The following is a 26,160-nucleotide window of genomic DNA, read 5'->3' as shown; positions in this document are numbered from 1 at the left end:
CTTATCTAATAAATTTCAAGTTACTGCACTTAGAGTGGCGCCTGTGTTTCCCTTCTAGTTGGCTCCAAGCTTTCTTCTACTTGTCACTAAAGCTGTCTCAGGAGTGCACCTTGGAATTTTTTATGGACCTTTTTTTGGACCTATGCATTGTCCTTCTAATTTTAATTGACAACTATTTACTCTAGTTGTTGTGTTTTCAGTGACACTTGTGAAGTCCCTGATGATACTTATTTTCACCGTTGTGCGCCAGCTGTTTTATTTTTATGTCAGGACCATGTATGGCAGGGGCAGTTACATCATATAGTATCTATGTCCAAGCTAGAATCACCACAGAACCTCCGCAGGGCTGGAGAGTATGAGTATCAAGGTATTAAATCCCTCAGTAGAGTCATAGAATACCCTCCCAGGACCCCGGTATCTAACATCCACAACAAGGTCTTACCCTTTGAAGGTATGATTAGTGTTGGAGACCTAGTGTTTAAAACAAAAAGAGAAGGCAATGTGGGGGGATCATCCTAAGACCTAACATGACGTAGTATTATACTATCGAAAAAACCCCACCCGGAAATACCTACCACACGTGGCTGTGTACCTCAGTTCCCCCTTCAGCCTCATAGGGCAGGTGGTTAATACCAGGTCAATACGTCCCAGGGTATGGGAAAGTAAAGGACTCCCCTAAGGAATCATTGACTTACTATAAGAATATAACCAGACAACAGCTCCATTTCCCTCCATTAACTATTAGAAAGATAAAAAGTGCATTTTATATACAATTTTATAGATCAGACCACAATGAGGGACAAATGAGGAGGAAAGAGGGACAGAAGGACTTTGTTCCACATCAGGGACAGTCCCTTCAAATCAGGAAAAGTTGGGAGCTATGATTATACAGTACATGTTACATAGTTGGTATGGTTTAACCACTTCCATACTGCCGGCCGTCATATGAGGTCCTTAGGTAAGTGGAGATTTCTGGATGATGGGTGCAGATACAGGCATCATTCACTTATCTTTTATTTCAGGCAGCGATTCCCTGCACCGTAAGAACAATCATGTGCAAATACTGTGTAACATAAAAAATTGCAATGACCTCCATTTTATTTTTTATTCCATAAGGTCTCTGCTAAAAAAAAAAAAAAAAATATATATATATATATATATATATATATATATACTGTGTGTGTATATATATATATATATATTGTGAGGGATTAGCTCGGTGGTAGGCGTAGATGACCCCTTGGGGGCTGCGTTTTCCCAGAGAGAGGGCCGACAAGTGCTTGCAAACAACAGTTTTGTTTATTAATGGTGTTTTCTTCACCAGACTGCATGCAGCAAAAACATCCAAAATAAAATAAAACAGAAAATAAATCCTTGCCTCTGTGGGCGGCTACCTTCTCACACTGGAACCTACCTAAGAGTCTGTCTCCAACCTACTGTTGGGCAGACTTTCTTGTCCTACAGTGGACACTCAATAGTCCATTTATAATCTCTTCACACAGCACCAATGTCCATTGAACATGTCGCTTAACTCATCACAATGAGAATGTCTCTTGGCTTGTCTCTTTCCATGGCAAACATTCCTTTATTTCTTTCACATAGATATAGTTTGTTTTCTCACCTTTGAGACGTCTTCACACTTGGTTACCCTCCTTAGCACACATCACTTCAGGGGGTCTTCTCCCATGCCCACACAGCTTGTCGGGAGGCACTCATCTGACTGTCCTCCTTCTCCCAGCCCACACGGCGACAGGAGGCAGCAATCCATTAGACTTCCTTTGGACAAATTATAGAGGCCTTCATTTTCTCATTCTGAACAGCTGAAAGCCTTTCAACTTCCTTAGACAGTTCTGGCTACCTCTGCAGCCGACACCCTATAGTAATTGGTGATTTTTCTAACCCAGGTGGAAGTGTAGCTCCTGTCTGTGACTACATTCACAGATTTACCTGACTTCCTGTCACATACCCCCCCCCCTCTTGTTTCAACCCTAGGGTTGGGACACAGATTTCCAGACACGCATGTGTCAGGCACTGCTCTTGACACTCACTGATACGCCTCTTAGTATCTTCAAGCTTCCGAATGAAACTGTTTCTGTCATCTTCATTGACAGATTTCTCATAAATGTCAAACAGTTTGTCTCTCATCTCATTTACACATTCCTCAACTGTATTTTTGGCATCATTTCGCTCCTTAAGTTTGTCTTGCATACAAGTTTGTCCTATCCGCCATGGAGGAACGTGATCCATAGGCAACTCAATTGGGCTAGTCTTAATGTCTTCAACATTCTTGAGCCGCCTCTCTCTGCAATCAACAAATGATTTCCACAACACTTTGAGAACCTCTGCTTCACTAAGCTTTGTTCCAAGTAGGGACTCTTGACGTCCCTCTGTGACTTGAGTTGCCTCTCCATACAGCTGTACACAATCATTGACTTTTTGTTGTAAAAGGGAATGATCTTCCTTCTTGAGCATTGCTTGCTCTAAGATGCTATGCAGAGGATTTTCCATTTGAGACAACAGGCTGTCACACATTTCTTCAAAGTGACCCCTGTTCCTTTTCCCAGAGACATCAATATCATTCACCAAACATTTCATATTCATAGGCAGATCTGAAGCATTTGCACTCATCAACTTCTTAAACTTTTCGCCCTCCTGAGCGAGTCGCAGTAAAGGCCTACTATTTGATTTGATATTCAGTTTATATTTCTTGCCAAACTCTTCACAGAAGTAGCCAACCAGAACATCATCAACTTTCCTTCCACCAACATAGGGGTCAAAGGCAACAACACAGTTGAACCAAGCGATCTGGGTGGTATCCATTATAGACCTCCTCTCTGCATCAGTGAAGAAGCATGGAACTGCAACACATTCTTTTACAGGTTTCTTCAATGCACTTTCTGCTGAACTATTTGACCGCTCAAGGTCACCTAGTTCCTTTTCTCTATCTGAATTCCACATGGAATGCATCTCAAGATCACGATCAAACTTCTGCCACCTGTCTTTCACCAGTTCCATTTTGGAAATATTCCCTGAAAGGCACTTGAAATTCATTTGCTTCACGTTTTCACCAAGAGCCTTAGTTTTCTCCACTAGGTGGTGTTTGCTTTTTCCTCCCAGATTTATATCACTTGCTTTAGGTTTCTCCGCTTTAGTTTTCTCCACTAGGTTTTCAGCCTGAACTGAGAACTCATCACATTTCTTACACAACTCCTTTGTTTGCTGAAGCTCTAATGATACATTTTCCAATGCTTGAAGTTTTTGAAGGAACGGTTTATTCCAAAGGGGTGATTCAAGCCACATGTCATCACATTTCTGAGGCTTACTCAGGACAGACCCCAAAACACTGATCCTTTTAAAAACTGCATCAGGCACACTATCCCCTCTTTGGGACAGATCCTCTGTTGCCTGTAATTCCTCTTCCAGTTCCTGCAACGGAATCTTCATCTCTTCTACTTGCTGTTCTAAGGCTCGCCTAGACCTTTCTAGCTCCCAAACGCTTTTCACAACATCATCCTTGGAGCTGACCAAATCTTCCATTTCTGTACCCAGCTGTTGGTTAACTCTTTCTAGTTCAACCTTACACTCTAGAGCTTCCTCCAAGGAGCGAGCCAAGAACAGGGCTTTGCTCTCATTATCACGCGCCTCCGTTTTTGCACGGTCGCGTTCTACTGCATATTTTGCAGACACAGTCTTCTCCTCACCAAGCATCTGATCAAACTTCTTTTGGTTCTTCTCCAGGTTGGACACAATCTGATTCTGGTGATCCAGATTCACACTCAGTTCATCCAATTCCTGCTGAAGTCTTGTCTTGGTCTTCTCAAGCTTGTCATAAGCAGCTGTTTTTTTCTCATAGCGTTGATTAGCAACTTCAAGGTCTTTCTGCAGTTTCTTTTTCACAACTTCAACACTCTCTAATGAACCAACGCTTTCTTCCATGCGTTTTTTCATAACCGCTATCTGAGCTTGCGATGTTGCGACTTCCTCCTCCTCTTTTAATTGTTCCAGGAAGCCATTTTTCTCATCTTCCATTTGTTTGAGCTTCGTGCTAAAACTCAGCCTTTGACACCTCTCTTCCTGTAAGAGTTCCTGCGTGTCTTGCAGCTGCAATTCCAAGATAGAAAAACCCTTGGCAATTTTTCTAGATTTGCTGTCTGCTTGAGAAAGCTGATTTGTAACATTGTCCAGCTCAACCTGCAGTCGGTTTGCCTTCTCTGACAGCTCAGCACACACTCGGTCACCTTCTGACACCTTGACTTGCGATTCCTGCAGCTGTGTCTCTACTTTTTTTCTCTTGTGTTCCGAATCTCCTTTTCCCTGCATAAGAGCCTTCACCTCACTGGCTAGCATCTGGGAATAAGAATGTAATTCTGCCACACATGCTTCTTTCTCTTTTAACTGCTGCTGGACACGTTGGACTTCATCTTTCCAACTTTCACAGTCCGTACGCAATTCATCTACCACATTTCTCAAAGTGGTGAGCTCACACACAGTACTCAGTAATTTAGCCTCTCTTTCACCTTTTTCCTTGTCGCTGAGAGACAATGTTGTTTTCAGAGCGACATTCTGTTCCTGCGCCCCCTGCAGGTCTATTTTGGTAGCTTCCAAAGACTGAAGACTTTTTTTCCAGCTGATTACGCAACTCCCACATATCACACATACTTTGCTTCTGCAAAGTCTGAATTTCAATTTCCTTTTCCATGAGGAGGGTATCTTTCTCCATTATAGCCTTTCTACGGTTTTTCAACTCGGAAAACAGAAGAGCAGTGGCTTCTTCCCACTGGAACTGTACCCCCAGGGGTTGTTCCTTTACTTCCATTTTTCGTTGTACGGCAGCCAGCTCAGCCCTGCACACATGCTCGGTTTCCTCCATACCGATGGCCTCCATTTGCTGCTAGCGTCCCTGTTTCCAGCCTGCCATGCTCTCTTGATGAGCCTTTTGTTGAGCTGCAAAGCTCCGCTGAAAATCCGCATTTGCCTGCTGTTGAGCTGCATTTGCCTGCTGTTTAGCTGCATTTGATATAATCAGTTGTTTCAACATCTCCTCCATTTTGGGCTTACTTTCCATCTGAGAACACTGTGTCTCCATAACCATTTCATTTACACCAGCGTTGCTAGGGATAACAACCTTTCTCTTTAGCCGATTCCGTTCAGGCATGGGTGGGGCTGGTTCAAACAGTAGCATCCCCTCCATCCATAGAATCCGGTCTCTCATTTCAGCGATCCTTGCATCTTTCAGGCGTTTTGATCGCCCCATCTTTAGTCACTCCACAAAAAATTGTTTCAAAGTCCAGCAAAACTTTTAAGACCACTGTCTCTTTAAAACTTAGTAGTTTTTTCTCTCTCTTGCAGGATCTCCTTTCCTGTACACACAGTTTGTGCAGTCCCTTGCACCAGACACAGTTCATCAAAAATTTTGAGACCGCTGTCTCTTTAAAACACGTTTTTTTCTCTTTCAGGATCTTCTCTCCTGCACACATAGATTGTGCAATCTCGTGCACCAGACAAAGTTCATCAAACATATGCACTTCTTTGCAGGGATCTCTGCTTCTGCCCACTGCATACCTCCACCATATGTGAGGGATTAGCTCGGTGGCGGGTGTGGATGACCCCTTGGGGGGTGCGTTTTCATAGGAAGATAGCCGATAAGTGCTTGCAAACAACAGTTTGGTTTATTAATGCATTTTCTTCACCAGACTGCAAGCGTCAAAAACAGCAAAATAAAATAAAAGACAAAATAAATCCTTGCCTCTGTGGGCGGCTACCTTCTCACACACCGGAACCTACCTAAGAGTCTGTCCCCAACCTACTGTTGGGCAGACTTTGCTGATCCTATAGCAGACCATCAATAGTTCATTTATAATCTCTTCACACAGCAAACAGTTCACTTAACATGTCCCTTTTCCTCTTCATATGGAACATGTCCCTTTGTTTTCTCTCCACATAGAAAAACAGTCCATGTCCTCACCTTTGAGAAGTCTTCACAACTGGTTACCCTCCTTAGCGCAAATCACTTCAGGGGGTCTTCTCCCATGCTCACCAGCTTGTCGGGAGGCACTCATCTGTCTGTCCTCCTCTCCCAGCCCACAGGGCGACAGGAGGCAGCAGTCAATAGGACTTCCTGTGGACAAATTATAGAGGCCTTCATTTCCTCATTCTGAACAGCTGAAGTCTGTTCAACTTCCTGCTGGCTAGCTCTATAGCCAACACCCTATAGTAATTGGTGAACTTTCTAAATAAGGTGGAAATGTATCTCCTGCCTGTGACTACATTCCCAGATTTACCTGACTTCCTGTCACAATATAGTATCCCACAAAAATAAGTACACCACTCAAATTTTTGTGAATATTTTATTCTATCTTTTCATGTGACAACACCACTGAAGAAATGACACTTTGCTACAATGTAAAGTAGCGGATGGAGAAAATAAAAGTACTGTTAGGTGTGGGCAGAATAGGCTTCTCTAAAGAGATGAGTTTTCAAGCAACACCTAAAGGTGGATAGAGTAGGAAATAGACAGATTGGAGTAGAGAGTTCCACACGATAGGAGAGACTCGGGAGAAGTCCTGGAGGTGGGACGGGCATAAGTTTGGCTTGAACATCGTCTGTTTGGGTGTTCGCCCAACACCAGAAGTTTCTGTGTGCGTGTTTTTCTTTTCTTTTCTTTTTTTCATGTTTGATACTATCAATGCAATTTTTCATTTTTTTTTAATTATTTTTTTTTTTTTACAAAATATTGTTTTTAAAGGAGCAGTGATTTTAATTAATGCTTACAATGAAAAAAAAAAAAGAAAAATTCCTTTAAATATAGTGCCTGGGGAGTCCCCTTAGTCTGCCTGTAAAGTTGTGTATCTGTACTGTGTATAGAACCTGCTGCAGCAAAACTGACATTTATAAAGAAAAAAATTACATTTAAATTGATTTTCCCAGCCATTGCCGGCAATAGAAATAAAAAATAAAAATAATAACAGTGTGGGGGTCCTGCCTCGGTCCATACCAGGCTCTTTGAAATCCCCACAATCATTCTTGGTGACTTCAACATCCCAGTTACTACAAACACTTCTGTTACTTCTAAATATTTTAGTCTATCCTCCTCATTTGGCCTAAAGCAGTGGATACACAATGGATAGAGGCTTCTACTCTCAGCCTTGTATTCTCCCACCAATGCACTCCATACAACCTCTCCAACAATCCTCTCCCTCTCTCTAAACGCCACTAGGGATGGGCGAACGGTTTGGACCGAGCATAACTTCAGCCCGAAATGGCCCCTTCAGGTGTTTGCCAAAACACGCAAATCTTCTGTGTGCTCTGCGTTTCTTCTATTTATTTTACTATTTAAATCCCGCCGAGTGAACAGTCAATAGGTTGTTAAGAAGCGAGGCCGGGAAACCGGCCACGGCGTTCTGAACAACAAATGAGTCCTCAGCTGTCAGCTGGCTCTCCCGCAGACAGCTGAATGTAAAAAAAATTATTGTTGGCAAAGAAAATAAAAAATGGGGAAAAAAACGGCATGGGGTCCTCACCGTCTACACCAGGCCCCATCCATACCAGGCCCAAAAAAGGCTGCATGCTTGGATAAGGGTCTGGTATAGATTTTGAGGGGAAACCCCATGCCAATTTTTTTTTGTTTTTTAAATGGCGTATCTTTCCCCCCAAAATCCATACCGGACCCTTATCCCAGCACGCAGCCTGACAGGCCAGGAAAGGCGTGAGGACAAGCGATTGTCCCCCCAAACCACACCTGGCCACATGCCCTCAACATGGGGGGTGCTTTGGGTTAGGGGGGTCTTCAGGGGGCTAATCGGAATCTGGAAGCCCCCTTGAAAAAGGGGGCCCCCAGATCCTGGCCCTCATTTACCAAAAAAAGTGTTAAAAATAAAGACATGAGGCAGTTTTTTACAGTTCCTTTATTAAAAAAAAAAAATAAAAAACAATGTCCCCTGATGTAGATCCATCATCAATCACAACGACCGCTGCACCGCCGAGCCAAAAAAAGAAAAAAAAAAAAAACTCCACCCACAAAGAAGGCTGACTGTCGAATGCCTGCTCCACTGGGTGACAGTTTTTAAATAGGTAATGGACAGAGCCACCTGGTGATGTCACCTGGTGGCCCTGCCCCTTATGATGTCACCGATCCAGCATGCACCAGTCAGTTACATCACAAGGGGGGCGGGCCACCAGATAATGTCACCAGGTGGCCCTGCTCCTTACCTTTTTAAGAACTGTTAGACTGTCATTCCTTGAGGGTGGAGTGTTTTCTTTTTTGGGGTCCAGAGGTGCAGTGGGTGTCATGACTGATGACGGATCTACATTGGAGGACATTGTTTTTTTGATTTTTCTATAGAAGGAATTGTGAAAAACGTGCTCATAGCCTCATTTATTCTTACAATGTACCCCAAACTCATTCACATAGGGGGGCAGGATCTGGGGGCCCCAGGGGGGCTTCATGATTCTGATAAGTCCCCTGCCTGCAGACCCGCACAACCACAGGCCAAGGTTGTGCCCCATCAACATAGGAACAAGGTGCTTTGGAGGGGGAGGGGTGAGCCCAACCTGCCCCAAATAACCCCCCATATTGAGGGCATGTGGCCTGGTATGATTCGGGGGGGGGGCGCTCACTCATCCCCCCCTTTCCTGGCTTGCCAGGCTGCATGCTCGGATAAGGGTGAGGTATAGATATTGGGGGGACCTCATGCCATTTGTTTTTTAAATTTTGGTATGGATTTCCCCTTAAAATTTATGCCAGACCCAAAGGGCACTGGTATGGATTTTGGGGGACCCCATGCCAATTTTTATCTTGCTGGCCATTTTTTGTTTTTTACATTCTGCTGTAAGCGGGGAAGCCCACTGACAGCTCATAACTCATTCGTTGTTAAGGACGAAGCGGCCGGCTTCCCGGTCTCACCTCCTAACAACCTATTGACTGTGCGCTCGGCAGGATGTAAATAGTAAAAAAAATGAAAACACAGAGCGCACAGAAAATTCGGGTGATTGGTTTAGTTCTCCTCGGCCCAAACGGCTCGCCCATCCCTAGTGGTGTATAAAGAGAGGGAGAGGATTGTTGGAGAGGATGCATGGAGTGCATAGGTGGGAGAATACAAGGCTGAGGGTGTTGTCACCAGAGTGAGTAGAAGCCTCTATCCATTGTGTATCCATTGCTTCAGGCCAAATGAGGAGGATGGACTAAAATATTTAGAAGTAACAGAAGTGTTCATATTAACAGGGATGTTAAAGTCGCTGAGAATGATTGTGGGGATTTCAGAAGAGAGAAAGTAGGGCAGCCAGGCAGAGAAGTCATCAAGGAAAGTTAATACCGGTCCAGCGGGCCGATAAATCACAGCAATTCTAGAGGAAATTGGAGAAAATAGACGTACAGTGAGCATCAAATGATGAGAGGGAGGAGAGTGGAGAACCTGGAAGGTGCTCTGTGAGGATAGGAGGATTCCACACTCCACCTCCCTTGTGTTCCCTAGGTCTAGATTTACACCTACTTCATTCATCTTATGGTGTTTATCAATAAATGAAGTAAACTGATCCATGTGCAAATTCATATACAACATAAACTGCTTTGTGCTCAAGATGCTGTTCCCTGAATATCTCCTGCTTCCACTTTACACCTACTTCATTATCTTATAATATTTTCTATAAAGTAATAACCTGTGAAAAATTCATGTAATCATACAATATTTTTTGCTTAATATAGTGTTCTCTGCAAGTCCACTGCTTCCGCTTTGATTCTACTTCAACGAAGTTCTGTTGCTCCAAAAAAGCCCACAAATGAATGAAAAGTTGATAAGGTGTGAAAGTTCTCCGTGCTCCAAACTGTGCCAGCTGTAGTGTAGCCACGCCTTCTTCCACCTCTCACACACGTGATGGTGAGGGCGCCCCCTTAGTAGTGCTTCCCCACTCACCAGAGCAATATGACTCCCAGCTTTTCATCTACCAGAGTCGCAAACATCCTTCACACTCTCCTCACCTCCGATGGCAAAGGAACTGGATCCTCCTCGCTCACTCCTGCAAGTCTGCTGCGCTTTATGTCAATCTCCCTCCTAGACTCGGCTTCCTCCTCCGACCGCTGTTCCAGCAGGTGCTCCGCCTCTTCATACACACTCAGGGAGGAGAGAAAGAGGAAGGATATACAGTACATACACACACAGCACAAGGCCGTGTTCACACTACCAGACGTTTCTCAGGGCTGCAGTTCCTCTGAGCTCCACAAGGTGGTGATCTCACTTCTACCCAGACACAGGAAGTCTCTATGGAATACAGACAGGAAGTCTCTATGGAATACAGACAGGAAGTGATATCAGATTCTGACAGGACATTCCATTTGGTAGGACGGAAAGAGAAGACAATGCAGGAATCGGAGGCAGAGAAGGTAATACGTAGATTAACCCCTTCAGGGGGATCAGTTGATGAATAATATATCTTGCTATATAAAGCTGGCCATACATGGTTCCGTTTTATCATTCAGCCAGAGTAATGAGTGAAAGAAAACTGAAGCAATTCCTCCATCCACACGTTGGAGGGGGATGGGGGAATCCTCCACTGCACTATTGTATTCTGACAATGAGGGGTGCTCCTCCGCTCTCAGAATATACAGATCAGTGATGAAGCTATTGGCTGCACTATTGATTTTCTGTGTAGTGACCCCGGCTTCATCTCTTGGATGCGCTCATCTGTTGCTTGTCCTGACCTTTATCCTGATTCCTGGATCTCCTTCTCATCTCTCCTCCATATCCTCTTACCCACAAGATAGACATCCCTGTTCTCTGTATTCCCGAGATTCCACACAGGAAGGTCACACCATCCCTCACCATCATCAGGTAGATGAGGAACAATCACTGATAGTATCATTAGGATCTGTACATTATCTGCATTGTTACCATTGATGTCATTTTTATTATATATTCAGAGTGGAAACCTGAGAGATTCTAAAGTTGAGGTTAAAGAAGAGATAAAAGAGGAGGATGATGAGGATGGGGTGATGGAGGAGTCAGAGTTTCTAAAAGAACACAAAGATCTGTACCAGGACACCATGGTGGAGTCATCCAACTACAGAAACCCACCAGAGAGATGTCCCCGTCCTCTGTATTCCCGGGATTCCACACAGGAAGGTCACACCATCCCTCACTGTTACAAGGTTGGTGAGACAGAGATTATAAAACACAGACTCATGGAGACAATGTGTGTATTTTTATGTGATGTCACAATAATAAATCTTATATTTTACAGATGATATTCTTTCATTTTCTTGATTTAGAGTGGAGATCCAATCGATATAGAATTTGAGGTTAAAGCAGAAGAAGAAGAGAGGTATGTGAGGGATGATCAGCAGTCTATGGAGGAGGATGGAATAACGGGGACATTTATAGAGGAGGACACTCCTACAGAGATCAGCACAGGTGGGTCATTAACACTAAATACATTCCTCCGCCCATACTGCTCACTGATTGGTCCAGAGTAGGGTGGGGACTGGGTGATATCAGCCTGTAATCCCCTGGTCACTTGCCTGAGCTGTGTTCCCCATCCTGTATTCCTGTATTTCTCTCGGATAATCTTCCTTCTCTGTGCTGCAGACACAATTTTTGTATCTAGAAGGGATTTATGGAGATTCTGGGATTAGGCTGGCAAAAAAAATGTGCATGATATAGGCACCTAAGCTATGAGTTTTGGGTCTTCTGCCCCATGCCTAATGGCCCGTACACACGTGCAGATTGTCGGCCGAAAAGATTCGGCCGACGACCGATCGGCCGATTTTCGGCTTGTTAGTATGATGCTTCCGACAGCGCACTTTCGGCCGAAAAGAATCTGTCGTGCAAGCATTAAAATTTTTGTATGCCGACACCAGAGCGGCCGATTGTTCGCCAGTCAATACAGAATTCGGCCGACAGACAGCAGATTTGCGAGACTGGGCATGCTCAGAAAAGAAAAAACACAGGGAAAGTTAACCATCACATGACATCACTTCTGCAGTCGGCTGTAGTCGGCGGACAAAATTCTTGTGCAGTCTTTTGCACTTTTCAACAGACACGACAGCCCGGGGACAAAAGACGGCCGATTGTTCGGCCGACGATCTGCACGTGTGTACGAGGCATGAGTCTAATGTCATGTTCCCAACAAATGAGGTGGAGATACTGTACATCATATGAAAGGTCCATCTTCATTCCTCAATATAACGTCATGTTCAAACAAATGAGGAGACACTGTATACCACATGAAAGATCCATCTCCAGTTCTCATTGTAACATTATGTTCCATACAAATGAGGAGGAAATACTGTACAACATATGAATGTTCTATCTCCATTCCTCAATATAATATCATGTTCCAACAAATGAGGAGGAGATACTGTACACACCATATGAAAGGTTCATCTCCATTCCTCAATATAACGTCATGTTCCAAACAATAAAATTGTCATCATTTCAATCGCATTATTACTTAGTGATGTTTGGTTGGGTAAGGTTGTATCATTGATCCATGTCAGATCTCTTTTTTTTTTTTTCAATTCTTTTATTTATATGAAAGACAACTTTCAGGCATAATAAACAGTAACATTCCTTATAGAACATATGCTGAGACAGTGTATTACAACACTGAAGACAATTCAGTCATAAGGTTGAGATCTACATCGGTCGTAGAATAAGAGGTGTTCTACAATTCCTCTAATGGGAGGAGTTATGCAGGACTAGAAAGTACCCGGAGTTGTCCGTTCCAGTTTCGCATAACATATAGAAGAAGAAGGAAGAAGTAAAGTGAATAAGTAGTGGAAAGAGAGAGGGAAGTAAAATAAACCTAGAGAGAGGTAGAAGAGGATAAGTAGGTGGGATAGGTGGGGGGGAGGGAAGAAGGAGGGGTAAGAAGGTGTGGAAGTGGGGGGGGGGGGAGAGTAGGAGGGTTATCATTGGTAAATCTATGGCCCTACATCAGCAATACTTTCCACCAATATTTTAGAGCTCCCCCAAACTCGACATGAGGTCTCTTTAGTATTGCCACCCTTAATTAAAGAGCAGCCTTCATCAGAGAGGACAAATATATTCCATTGACCCCAGGTTTTGGTATATCGTTCGTGTTGGGGACGTGTCGAGAGAACAAGGTTTTCCATTCTATTTATTTCTTTGAGCCACATGCCAACAGTCAGGGCCTGTGGGTTTTTCCATTTAAGAGGGATGCACATTTTAGAAGCATTTAGAAGGTGACAAATAACAGGATTTTTATAGGTCTGGGCCGGGATGTTAGAGGCATGGAGAAGGAAGAGAGCAGGATCATTGGGGAGCGGTCGGCTTATAAACCTCTGAGACATTTCACGTTCTGCCTTCCAGAACTCCAGTAGTTTAGGACACGACCAAAAATCATGTAGGAGTGTCACCCGGCCCTTCCTGGCATCTCCATCACTGATTAGTGAGTGTGGGGAAGAATCTGCTCAACCTTGACGGCGTGTGGTACCACCTTGTTAGGAGTTTGAAGTTGGTTTGTTGTATTTACATGCAGATGTATGATGTAAATGGAATGATGTGATTTTTGTTGGTCTGAATTGAAGTTACAGTCTAAATCCCGTTCCCTCTTAGCTAAGAATGGGAGTTGGTAAGTCCCCTGGGGTGTGATCAGTAATGCATAGGTCGTGGATAATACCTGTGTTAGTATTCTGTCTTGAGAGCAATGTTCTTCGAAGGGTGTAAGTTGTGTGTTGCATTCACTGGGAGGTGGCAATGAGTTTAAGAAATTATGGAGTTGCAATGCCCTCCAGAAATCTAGACAGTAGAGTCCCGAGAAGTCCATGAGGTCTTTGAGTGCAGGCCAACTAGATGATGTTGAAAAATGGGAGGCTCGGAAATAGCCTGACTCCATCAAGGTCCTGAATGTTTTATCTTGGTAGCCCGGGGTAAACTGGGGATACCCCAGTATGGGTGTCAGTGGCGAGTGCGTCGGGGGAAAGTGAAAGTTGTGTGAATAATTTAGAGAAGGTTCTTATCATGTGACCTATGAGGGGATGGCGTCTTATGGAGTCTGGTAGTGAATGGTGGCACGATGGAGCTCTATGGAGGGGTATGTCGCATTGGGCCTGTTCTAGTCTGGGCCAAAGCTTCGCTTCACCATGACGACACCAGTCTGAGTCTCCCCAATTGTGTAGCCTGATAGTACTTGCATAAGTCCGGCACTGCCAGTCCACCTAGTCGTTTAGGAAGCAAGAGTAATCTCCTACATAGCCTAGGTCACTTATGTGCTCAGATAAAATCCACTAGTAGGGTATCCTCTTGTTTAAAATAATGCGAAGGGATGAATATCGGAAGTGCTTGAAAGAGGTAAAGGAACTTGGGGAGTATGCACATTTTAATAATTTTGCATCTCCCAAACCATGAATGGAGGCCAGAATTCAATTTATCTTATAGAATGTGGACTTTCTTTAGGAGGGGGAGAAAGTCGAGCGTAAAAATGTGTGAAAATTTGGTTGGTATGAGAGTGCCCATGTATTTCAGCGCTGAGTTCGTCCATTTTAGCTTAAAATTGCAGTTGGTGGAGAAGGGGGTTTGATAAGCCTACTCCCATAGCATAAGATTTAGTAAAGTTGATAGTTAGATTGGACAGAGTGCCATATGCCTCAAACTCGTGAAGAAAATTCGGTAGAGAAATTATGGGATTTATGAGGGAAAATAACATGTCGTCTGGATACGCTGATATTTTCTGCTGGGTCACCCCAACAGTCATGCCTGAGATATCCGGATGGAGGCGTATTCTACATAAAAAGAATTCTAGTGATAATGCGAAGAGTAAGGGTGACAGAGGGCACCCCTATCTTTTCCTATTCCTAATGGTGAAGTAGTCCAATAAGACACCGTTTGCCTTAACCTGGGCAGCAGGGGCAGAATAGATCTGTGAGATCCAATTTAGCATGGTGTTGCCGATGCCAACATGTCAAAGTACTGCAAACATAAAATGCCAATTTACTCTATCAAAGGCCTTCTCGGTGTCTGTGCTTAGGAGGACACATGGTGTGCGGGTCTTGGTGGCTAAATGTAGGAGGTTGAGGACCATGATTGTGTTATCCCGTGCCTCACATGTAGGCACAAATTCAACTTGATCCAAATGGATCAATTGAGTCAGATGTTGTTGGATCCTAGTTGCTAGGATTTTAGTGAACGGTTTAAGATCAAAATTTAGCATGTAAATGGGTCAGTAGCTACTACAGGAGGTGAGATCTTTTCCCTCTTTAGGGATGACTGAAATGTGAGCTTGTAAAGTCTCCTTGAGGATATATTTCCCAGAGCCCCATGTATTAAACATGTCAACCATAAACTGTCCACGTGACAGCAAGAGTGTTTTATAATATTGTATGGTAAACCCATCTGGTCTTGGGGCCTTCCCCACTTTGGAACCACCTATGGCCTCTTTATTTACCTATGATTCATTGTCGGTTACTCTGTTCTATGTGTGTAAGGCTATTCTTCTGCATTGGGGGAAGACCGAAGCGCCATCGGTGGAGTATTGGAAGTCACCAGTGAACACGATCCTGCTGTTTTACAAAGCCACATACCTGAATAGAGGATGCGTTATATGGCAGGGTTGGACTGAGAGGCCATCTACTCTTCTCGGAGGTGATTGTGGTCTCCCACCGGTGAAGGTGATGGTCACCTTAGATGGGTGAGTTGAGGTCCCCTGATACTTAGGGAGGTAACAAATGAAGTCTATGCCTAGCAGACAACAAGCAGTGGTGAGAGGGTGGGGGAGGTTGGGGTATGGACCTGGGTGAGAGTCTGTGTGGGGGAGGCACTGCCGCGTTGAGGTTCTCCTGAGAGGTTCTCCTTTTACATTTTCCTATAAGTATTGTAGTACATGAGCATTGCACTGAGGTTGGGGGGGATGGGGAGTTGTTTTAGTTGCTTTGTTTGTTTCTTGTCTGTTTTTTTGTGAATAAAAATAAATGAAAAAAAAAAAAGCTGAGTCCTAGGAATGAATAAACAGGAGGGAACGGGATAAGGCGCAGGCCAAGGAGATGTTGGGGGAGTGGGTGGAGTCAGTGAGATGTTGGGGGGAGTGGGTGGAGTCAGTGAGATGTTGGGGGAGTGGGTGGAGTCAGTGAGATGTTGGGGGAGTGGGTGGAGTCAGTGGAGGTGGGGAATGGAAACATGCAGGACTGACTATATATGAAGGTTACGATCGCTGTGTCTATGACTGTACAAAGCGGAAATATTGTGTACCGAATGGAATGGACTTTTCTTTCTTTATAATAAAACTTTTTCTGATTTAAAAGAAAAAACACTCAGAAAAGATGAGTAGGGAAAATGTTAGTGGCCTCCCCCGTAAAACCATTCCTGTTTTGGAGGTCGTCTCATTGTTGCCCATCTAGTGCACCTGTTGGTAACAACCCCCTCTGCTACTTGACCGAGCAGATGAATATCCCAGGAGTTTCCCTGACTTGATGCTATACTCTGATTATAAAGTGTTGAGCAGTGTATATGAGTGTGGAAAACTCTTGGTAATTTTTCTTGTCTTCTGACAGACGGACTCTGTGGTGGGAATAGAAGGACATCGGAGGAAGATGTGACTACAGAAGATAATGACATGGCATCTTCTCCAGAAGTAAATCCCGTTCCTCATAATATACATGACAGACCTCACCATTGGAGGAGATCATTGGAATCTCCTGATACTTCACATAGTCCTCTAACATCTGACAGTGCCAACGGGTGCGGGAAACCATCTCATCTCAGGGAATCTTCTTTATATCATACAGGAGAGAATTCATTGTCATGTTCAACCTCCGGGAAATGTTTTAAACAGAAAAGAAGCCTTCTTAGGCATCAGAGAATACACACAGGTTGGCTTTCCTATTCATGTTCAGAGTGCGGGAAATGTTTTAGTAATAAAGAACACCTTCTTAGGCATCAGAGAATACACACAGGTGAGCTTCCCTATTCATGTTCAGAGTGCGGGAAATGTTTTAATGATAAAGGAAACCTTCTTAGACATCAGAGAATACACACAGGAGAGCGTCCCTATTCATGTTCAGAGTGCGGGAAATGTTTTAATGAGAAAGGAAACCTTCTTAGACATCAGAGAATACACACAGGTGAGCTTCCCTATTCATGTTCAGAGTGTGGGAAATGTTTTAGTAATAAAGAATATCTTCTTAGCCATCAGAGAATACACACAGGTGAGCGTCCCTATTCATGTTCAGAGTGCGGGAAATGTTTTAACGAGAAAGGAAACCTTCTTAGACATCAGAGAATACACGCAGGTGAGCGTCCCTATTCATGTTCAGAGTGCGGGAAATGTTTTAATGATAAAGGAAGCCTTCTTAGCCATCAGAGAACACACACAGGTGAGCTTCCCTATTCATGTTCAGAGTGCGGGAAATGTTTTAATGAGAAAAGAAGCCTTCTTAGACATCAGAGAATACACGCAGGTGAGCGTCCCTATTCATGTTCAGAGTGTGGGAAATGTTTTATTCGTAAAGGAAGCCTTCTTATCCATCAGAGAATACACACAGGTGAGCGTCCCTATTCATGTTCAGAGTGTGGGAAATGTTTTAATGAGAAAGGAAGGCTTCTTAGACATCAGAGAATACACGCAGGTGAGCGCCCCTATTCATGTTCAGAGTGCGGGAAATGTTTTAGTCAAAAAGGAAGCCTTCTTAGACATCAGAAAATACACGCAGGGGAGCATCCTTGTTAATATTCAGAGTGAGGGAAATGTTTTAATAATAAAGGAAGCCTTCTTAGCCATCAGAGAATACACACAGGTGATCCTCCCTATTCATGTTCAGAGTGCGGGAAATGTTTTGCACTTAAATGTTTACTTTTTAGACACCAGAAAGTACATATAGGAGAACATCTCTAATCTTGTGCAGAGTACGGGAAATTTTTAACTAAGAAAGAACACCTACTTACACATAGGTGAGCGCCCTTAGTAATGTTACAGTGCAGGAAATGTTTTCCAAACAAAGGTTTATTTCTTCGAAACCAGAGATTTCATATGGGTGAGCGTCCTATTTCATGTCCAGAGTGCGGGAAATGTTTCACTCCTTATGTACGTTTCAAACGGCAAAGAATTCACACATATTAGAGGTTCCATTTTCATGTTCAGAGTGCGGGAAAGTGTAAAAATAAAGGAAATATAATGAAACATCAGAGTACGCCCCCTGCTGGTATTACGGAAAATGGACGCTGGATTGTAACGGGTGGAACTGTTTAGTCCATAAACAAATGTGATACCACCACAGTCCACTCGGGGTTGGTTTACACCCGCATCGCCCTCTGACCCGCTGTGGGGTTGGCAGGTAGCTGGGAGCCCTTATGTTAACCCTTTATCTTCCATTGGTGAACCTTTTTGATTGGTTGCTTCATGTTGTTGCTCCTCTTTGATTTATTGAAGTAGCCGGCTTTTTATTGGTCCAACCAATGTATGATTATTAATACATTTGACACATTTGTTAATTCTATTATAAAAGATTTCAGCTTTATTTTATTCATATCATTACTGTGTGGTAATCGCTTATTCTGATCTTGTCCAATAAAAACTCTTCGTACAATATTCTGTGCCGAGTCTTTTTTACCAATGATTAGATGATCGGTGATTGGAATGTGATCAGTTCATAGAGAGTCATCCATTGGGGTTTTATTAGTGAGATGGAGAGTGGAGAAGGCACCACATTGACAGCCATTGGAGGCCCTTTCTAAAGCCCTAAACTTTCTGGCAACCTGTCTATGACATTAGTCTTCCAAACTCTATCTCACTGAGCTAAGGCCAGAAGAGTTCCAGGAGTTCTACTCTGTCCACAGTTCCCAAACCAAAAGGAGACATCCACCACATCTTCAATCTTAAGGCCCTAAATGTCCCCAGCTGGCCCCAGGAGTTCTGCATGTGATCCACCAGGTCATAGCCTCTCTCTTTATCAGGGAGACTTTTTTTTTTGGTCCACATACATGTACTGTGGAAGGGTGGCCATTCGGCGCAGAATCGCGTATCTCTACATCATCTGCTTTTCCAGGTCTGGGACGTCAATGCATGCTGTTGGTGCTCAGCTCCCGCTAGACACAGTGAGAGCCAATCAGCGAGTCCAGCGGACATGATGTCCACTGGCATCCAGCAATCGTTCCCGAAAGAGGCAGGACAGTGGTTTGCTGATGTAAACAAGGCAGATCGCCGTTCTGTTAGTAGGGAAGACGGAGATCCTGATACTGGCGCACAGAGATTATATATAGTCCAGTCAGCAATAAATATCTAAAAATACCAATCATCAGGGTAGAGGGTAATCCAGAAAATGTCACTGGTCTTTGGTTATGGAGGTACAATAAAGGAATGCATGGGACCACCTATGGCTGCTGTCCTTATGACCGGCTCTGTATGGACTAAGAGGAAAGCCCTGTAGAAAGAGCCAAATACTCTGAGCGTGTAGCCTTGCTTCTCTTCTCATCTGGTACCTCCTATCCTTCCGGTAATGTCACTTCCACTGTGCCTTCCATGCTGTTTAGCGTGGCTTCTTGGGGCTCCTCCAGGCTCCCCAGCCAGCCATCTCTCTGCCCAGCAGCAGGAACAGATGACAGCGGTCCTGCAGGACGGTTCTAGGAGGATCCACAGTCTCTTACACCAGATGAGCACTTGTATATTTTACCTTTTGTGAGTGTCTTAATTTTTTGCTATTAAAACCCTTTAACCAGAATACTACATGTAGCTGGGATCGGACTACCATATATATATATAACATGTACAGTGGGTACGGAAAGTATTTAGACCCCTTTAAATTTTTCACTCTTTGTTATATTGCAGCCATTTGCTAAAATCATTTAGGTTCATTCTTCTTCCTCATGAATGTACACATAGCACCCCATACTGACAGAAAAACACAGAATTGTTGACATTGTTGCAGATTTATTAAAAAACAAAAACTGAAATATCACATGGTCCTAAGTATTCAGACCCTTTGCTGTGACACTCATATATTTAACTCAGGTGCTTTCCATTTCTTCTGATCATCCTTGAGATGGTTCTACACCTTCATTTGAGTCCAGCTGTGTTTGATTATACTGATTGGACTTGATTAGGAAAGCCACACACCTGTCTATATAAGACCTTCCAGATCACAATGCATGTCAGAGCAAATGAGAATCATGAGGTCAAAGGAACTGCCTGAAGAGCTCAGAGACAGAATTGTGGCAAGGCACAGATCTGGCCAAGGTTACAAAAAGATTTCTGCTGCACTTAAGGTTCCTAAGAGCACAGTGGCCTCCATAATCCTCAAATAGAAGACGTTTGGGACGACCAGAACCCTTCCTAGAGCTGGCCATCCGGCCAAACTGAGCTATCGGGGGAGAAGAGCCTTGGTGAGAGAGGTAAAGAAGAACCCAAAGATCACTGTGGCTGAGCTCCAGAGATGCAGTCAGGAGATGGGAGAAAGTTGTAGAAAGTCAACCATCACTGCAGCCCTCCACCAGTCGGGGCTTTATGGCAGAGTGGCCCGACGGAAGCCTCTCCTCAGTGTAAGACACATGAAAGCCCGCACGGAGTTTGCTAAAAAACACCAGAAGGACTCCAAGATGGTGAGAAATAAGATTCTCTAGTCTGATGAGACCAAAATAGAACTTTTTGGCCTTAATTCTAAGCGGTATGTGTGGAGAAAACCAGGCACTGCTCATCACCTGTCCAATACAGTCCCAACAGTGAAGCATGGTGGTGGCAGCATCATGCTGTGGGGGTGTTTTTCAGCTGCAGGGACAGGACGACTGGTTGCAATCGAGGGAAAGATGAATGCGGCCAAGTACAGGGATATCCTGGACAAAAACCTTCTCCAGAGTGCTCTGGACCTCAGACTGGGCCGAAGGTTTACCTTCCAACAAGACAACAACCCTAAGCACACAGCTAAAATAACGAAGGAGTGGCTTCACAACAACTCCGTGACTGTTCTTGAATGGCCCAGCCAGAGCCCTGACTTAAACCCAATTGAGCACCTCTGGAGAGACCTAAAAATGGCTGTCCACCAACATTTACCATCCAACCTGACAGAACTGGAGAGGATCTGCAAGGAGGAATGGCAGAGGATCCCCAAATCCAGGTGTGAAAGACTTGTTGCATCTTTCCCAAAAAGACTCCTGGCTGTATTAGATCAAAAGGGGGCTTCTACTAAATACTGAGCAAAGGGTCTGAATACTTAGGACCATGTGATATTTCAGTTTTTCTTTTTTAATAAATCTGCAACAATGTCAACAATTCTGTGTTTTTCTGTCAGTATGGGGTGCTATGTGTACATTCATGAGGAAGAAGAATGAACTTAAATGATTTTAGCAAATGGCTGCAATATAACAAAGAGTGAAAAATTTAAGGGGGTCTGAATACTTTCCGTACCCACTGTATATATATTCAGGTTTGCCGTTATGTTGAGATTGTTAGAGTGTCCCTTTAAGGCTGCTTGCAGAAGAGGAGCTTTCACAGGAAGTATACAGGGTGAAGCTGAACTGACTGACTGACCGGGACAATCAAGCACCAATCATCCCCAGTGATGCAGGATCGCAGGAGAGGACATCGCCTGGGTGTCAAGAGAATCACAAGTGGACACTGACAGGCGGATGAGTGCCTGGTGACATCCTAATCACAAGTATAAATCTTCCTCTATGACACACTAACTGCAGATAGTAACATACATACACTATTATCCTGGGATTACAAATATCACGCTGAAGAGTGATAAGAGCTCCAACTGCCGGTGAAGACTTAGCAAGGCCTTGCTAGGAAAGGGACCTCAGCACAGGCTGTCTTAAAGGGGACAGGTTATTATAATATCGAGTCATTATTAGCGAGGATTAGATATTACTAGACTTTACATCAGAGGTTTTCAGCTAAAGTCATATGCTAATATTCAGTATCTCACAAAAGTAAGTACGCCCCTCACAGTTTTGTAAATATTTTATTCTATATTTTCATGTGACAACACTGAAGAAATGACACTTTGCTACAATGTAAAATAGTGAATGTACAGCTTGTATAACAGTGTAAATTTGCTGTCCCCTCAAAATAACTCAACACACAGCCATTAATGTCTAAACCGCTGGCAACAAAAGTCAGTACACCCCTAAGTCACAATGTCCAAATTGGGCCCAAAGTGTCAATATTTTGTGTGGCCATAATTATTTTCCAGCACTGCCTTAACCCTTTTGGGCATAGAGTTCACCAGAGCTTCACAGGTTGCCACTGGAGTCCTCTTCCACTCCTCCATGATGACATCACGGAGCTGGTGGATGTTAGAGACCTTGCGCTCCTCCACCTTCCGTTTGAGGATGCCCCACAGATGCTCAATAGGGTTTAGGTCTGGAGACATGCTTGGCCAGTCCATCACCTTTACCCTCAGTTTCTTTAGAAGGCAATGATCTTCTTGGAGGTGTGTTTGGGGATGTTATCATGTTGGAATACTGCCCTGCAGCCCAGTCTCCTAAGGGAGGGGGATCATGCTCTGATTCAGTATGTCACAGTACATGTTGGCATTCATGGTTCCCTCAATGCACTGTAGATCCCCATTGCAGCCCCAGACCATGACACTCCCACCACCATGCTTGACTGTAGGCAAGACACACCTGTATTTGTACTCCTCACCTGGCTGTCATCACACACGCTTGGCATCATCTGAACCAAATAAGTTTATCTTGGTCTCATCAGACCACAGGACACGGTTCCAGTAATCCATGTCCTTAGTCTGCTTGTCTTCAGCAAACTGTTTGCGGGCTTCTTGTGCATCATCTTTAGAAGAGGCTTCCTTCTGGGATGACAGCCATGCAGACTAATTTGATGCAGTGTGCGGCGTATGGTCTGAGAACTGACAGGCTGTCCCCCCACCCCTTCAATCTCTGCAGAAATGCTGGCAGCACTCATACGTCTATTTCCCAAAGAAAACCTCTGCATATGACACTGAGCATGTGCACTCAACCTCTTTGGTTGACCATGGTGAGGCCTGTTCTTAGTGGAACCTGTCCTGTTAAACCGCTGTATAGTCTTGGCAGCTCAGTTTCAGGGTCTTGACAATCTTCCTATAGCCTAGGCCATCTTTATGTAGAGCAACAATTCTTTTTTTTTTCAGATCCTCAGAGAGTTATTTGCCATGAGGTGCCATGTTGAACTTCAAGTGACCAGCATGAGAGATTGAGAGTGATAACACCAAATTTACCACAGCTGCTCCCCATTCACACCTGAGACCTTGTAACACTAATGAGTCACATGACACCAGGGGAGAAAAATGGCTAATCGGGCCCAATTTGGACATTGTCACTTAGGGGTGTACTCACTTTTGTAGCCATTAGTTTAGATATTAATGGCTGTGTGTTGAGTTATTTTGAGGGGACAGCAAATGTACACTGTTATACAAGCTGTACTCTCACTACTTTACATTGTAGCAAAGTGTAATTTCTTCAGTGTTGTCACATGAAAAGATAGAATAAAATATTTACAAAAATGTGAGGGGTGTACTTACTTTTGTGAGATACTGTATGTTGCCATAACATTGACAGTTAAAGCTGATGCATAGTAAGGTTGCAATATCCATGTGATCTATTATTCTTTCTTTTGCTGCGTATTCACATTAATGGTGTCACTCCATTGAGCCTCCTTGTGTTAAGTGGGGTTCAGTTGACTGATACTGCTACACTTTGTTATTGTTAAGACATATTTGTTATCAATAAAGCTATAATGATTTACCTTTTAAGTAAAATAACCAAACAGTATTCTAATGGTGTCAGTGTGTCTTTGAAGATTATTATTGAAATGTTGGAACCTAAAGTGTCAGGTGGGCTGGACGGTTCACAGGGTCATAGGAGTGCTAAGGAACACCCACCAACCAGCAGCCCTCAAGGGGGCAGTGCTACATACACTTAGCTGGTGCTTTCTGTAGGGTTGACACCCATCCAGGATTCACCTGGACAGTTCAGGTTTTGAATCATGCTTTTGGGCTTCAGGCCACCTGAAATCCAGACACAATATTCAGAATGGACTGTGGCTCACCAAGTACCCAACTACCACAACCCCTGAGTGCATAGATGTGCACACCGGCCCTACCCCCATACATGGACAGGAGAGGAGAAAGGGCTTGATCCATTCCTCCTCCTCCCACCCAGAGATGTATAGTAACGAAGTAGAACTACTTAAGTACTGTACTTAAGTACCGAAATGCGGTATCTGTACTTTCCTAGAGTATAATTTTTTTCTCCTACTTCTACTTTTACTTCACTATATTTTTTCGATGATTTCGATACTTCTACTCAAGTATTTTTTTTTTTTGTGCTGCATAGTTACTCGTTACTTTTAAAAAAAATTACCACTGCCAGAACAGTAGATGGCAGGTTACATAAAGCTCAAAAAAATGTGTATAATGTCATTTGTAAATCAGCGCATACGAAAATAAAGGCTGTGTATAATAAAAGCTGCTATACCAAATCTTTCCAATAAAAAGAAAATATGAAACAAACAAATAAATGGTGCTACAGCGCTTAAAGTGCATCAAGAAACTACTAACAAACACAACTTGGCTGTGCGAATAAAGTGCCTGTGCAATCGATATAATATCATCGTTGCCCCCAGTGCCCTGCCCACACTCCACACAGTATCAAAAATAAAGTGACATGAATGTGCTAAAGCCTAAATGCAGTGAAAATAATTATTCCCACAATGTAACAGTAAATTCAATTCATATAAAATATGACAATAAATCACAATAAAATAAGTTATGAAATAAGTTAGGTCAGGTGCGTGCAACAAGTTGAAGTGTGTAAACCTATCTATAACGAAAAGTCCATAAATGAATTCCAGTGTGCAAATCTAAAGTGTCACTTCACTTGTCAGATGCTTCCACCTCCTTCAGTGCTCGAGTGACCGACCAACACACTTAATGGTGGTGGCACTGGTGGATAGCGTCTGGGTGGCACTGTGGCACTGGCACTGACTGCACTGGTTCAAAAAGCCATATATATTTAATTATTTCAATTCTCAATCTCATAGGTCCTCTCCTCATAAGATATTAATAACTTAAGATTAGGTGATGAACTTCTTGGCGGGCCTGGCAGGATGACGGGGACACCCGCCACTTCTGGAGCAGAGCCGCTGTGATTCCCCAACATGTGACAAAGTGACAGCCAGGAGATCTAGTGGCTAGTAGTGCTCAACAATACCGCTTTTATATATAAAAATGAAATAAAATATACTGACTCACAATTTAGTAGTAGGTAGCGTGTAGTAGTAGGCAGCACAACTCAATTCAATCAATCCCACAGCCTCGCTCACGCCACGGCCCGCGGAATCACTGTCATGATCATCAAGTTAAGACCGCACTGGAGGAGCCATGCTGCCGTCTTCCCGCTCAAGGTCTCTGCCTCTAGACGTGTTGTGCGTCACTCAGACTCCACCCCTTAGGGCCCTTACTGAGAGGAGTTGTGACACGGGTGGCCGGACTCGGAGCATTTTCTTCGTTATCTCATCTTCTTCTCTATGAGGTGAGTGAGGTGGACCGTGGAGAGGGCCTAATCCTTGCCATGGCAAATGTGCCATTTGAGAATCAAATAATCAATATAAAATATTAATACATTATATACACACGGGTCATGGGTGGCTTTTTTGAACCATGAAGAGTAAGACTGACGGCTATGATGATTATCCGACCATCCATGGTCCATGGACCATAAGTGTTGTGTTGTGGTGGTGCCTGTGCTTCCTGCGGCCTGCCTCTGCCTGTGCTTCCTGCGGCCTGCCTCTGCCTGTGCTTCCTGCGGCCTGCCTCTGCCTGTGTGGCTGTACCTGCACTGCAGTGGCCACTGGCAGTGGCACTTGACTTGAGCAAAGCATATGAGCACTACTAGTGTGAAGGACAGGTGGTGGAAGCATGTTCTGACAAGTTCTTATAATGAAAATAATATAGACAGCTTTTTGAACCAGTGCAGTGCCAGTGCTACTAAGGTGAGAGGCAGAGAGAGGCTATCCAGTCCACCACTTTACTTGAGCAGATCACAGAAGAAAGGTGGAAGCATCTGACAGCAAGTGACAGCACTTCTTAGATTGCACACTGGAATTCAGTTATGGACTTTTCCTTATAAAGTTTAGTTTACACACTTAAACTTGCACCTAACTTATTCACAATCACAACTTATTTTATTGTGGTATTGTCATATATATTTTTATGAATTAAATTTACAT

At 43.7% G+C, this 26,160-nt stretch overlaps 5 protein-coding genes across 5 annotated transcripts in view; 2 read left to right on the top strand and 3 right to left on the bottom strand.

Moving 5' to 3' along the window:
* LOC309548838 (uncharacterized protein) overlaps positions 1 to 26,160 on the bottom strand; it is a gene marked incomplete at its 3' end in the record, with an annotated part of 605,194 nt that overhangs the window by 11,991 nt on the left and 567,043 nt on the right. The window lies entirely within an intron of this gene.
* The window catches only part of LOC309550245 (uncharacterized protein), a gene marked incomplete at its 3' end in the record, with an annotated part of 2,091,994 nt that overhangs the window by 1,719,054 nt on the left and 346,780 nt on the right, over positions 1 to 26,160 (top strand).
* The window catches only part of LOC309548831 (uncharacterized protein), a gene marked incomplete at both ends in the record, with an annotated part of 260,742 nt that overhangs the window by 14,845 nt on the left and 219,737 nt on the right, over positions 1 to 26,160 (bottom strand).
* On the top strand, positions 310 to 17,838 carry LOC309548837 (uncharacterized protein; the record flags this gene model as incomplete). The annotated part of the gene is given in 4 exon segments (XM_082248773.1): positions 310 to 451; positions 16,733 to 17,670; positions 17,674 to 17,682; positions 17,686 to 17,838. Coding segments are annotated over 4 exon segments (1,242 nt in total).
* The window catches only part of LOC309548835 (uncharacterized protein), a gene marked incomplete at both ends in the record, with an annotated part of 84,729 nt that continues 82,458 nt past the window's right edge, over positions 23,890 to 26,160 (bottom strand). The window contains one exon of the mRNA XM_082248772.1: positions 23,890 to 23,938. Coding sequence (XP_082104898.1) covers positions 23,890 to 23,938 — 49 coding nt within the window. The remainder of the gene's footprint in view (positions 23,939 to 26,160) is intronic.

The sequence above is a fragment of the Pelophylax lessonae genome, assembly GCF_965119305.1.
Source record: "Pelophylax lessonae genome assembly, chromosome: 3".
NCBI classification, from domain to species: domain Eukaryota; kingdom Metazoa; phylum Chordata; class Amphibia; order Anura; family Ranidae; genus Pelophylax; species Pelophylax lessonae.
The sequence above is the reverse complement of the archived record's forward strand: the minus strand, read 5'-3'. Positions and strand labels throughout refer to the sequence as shown.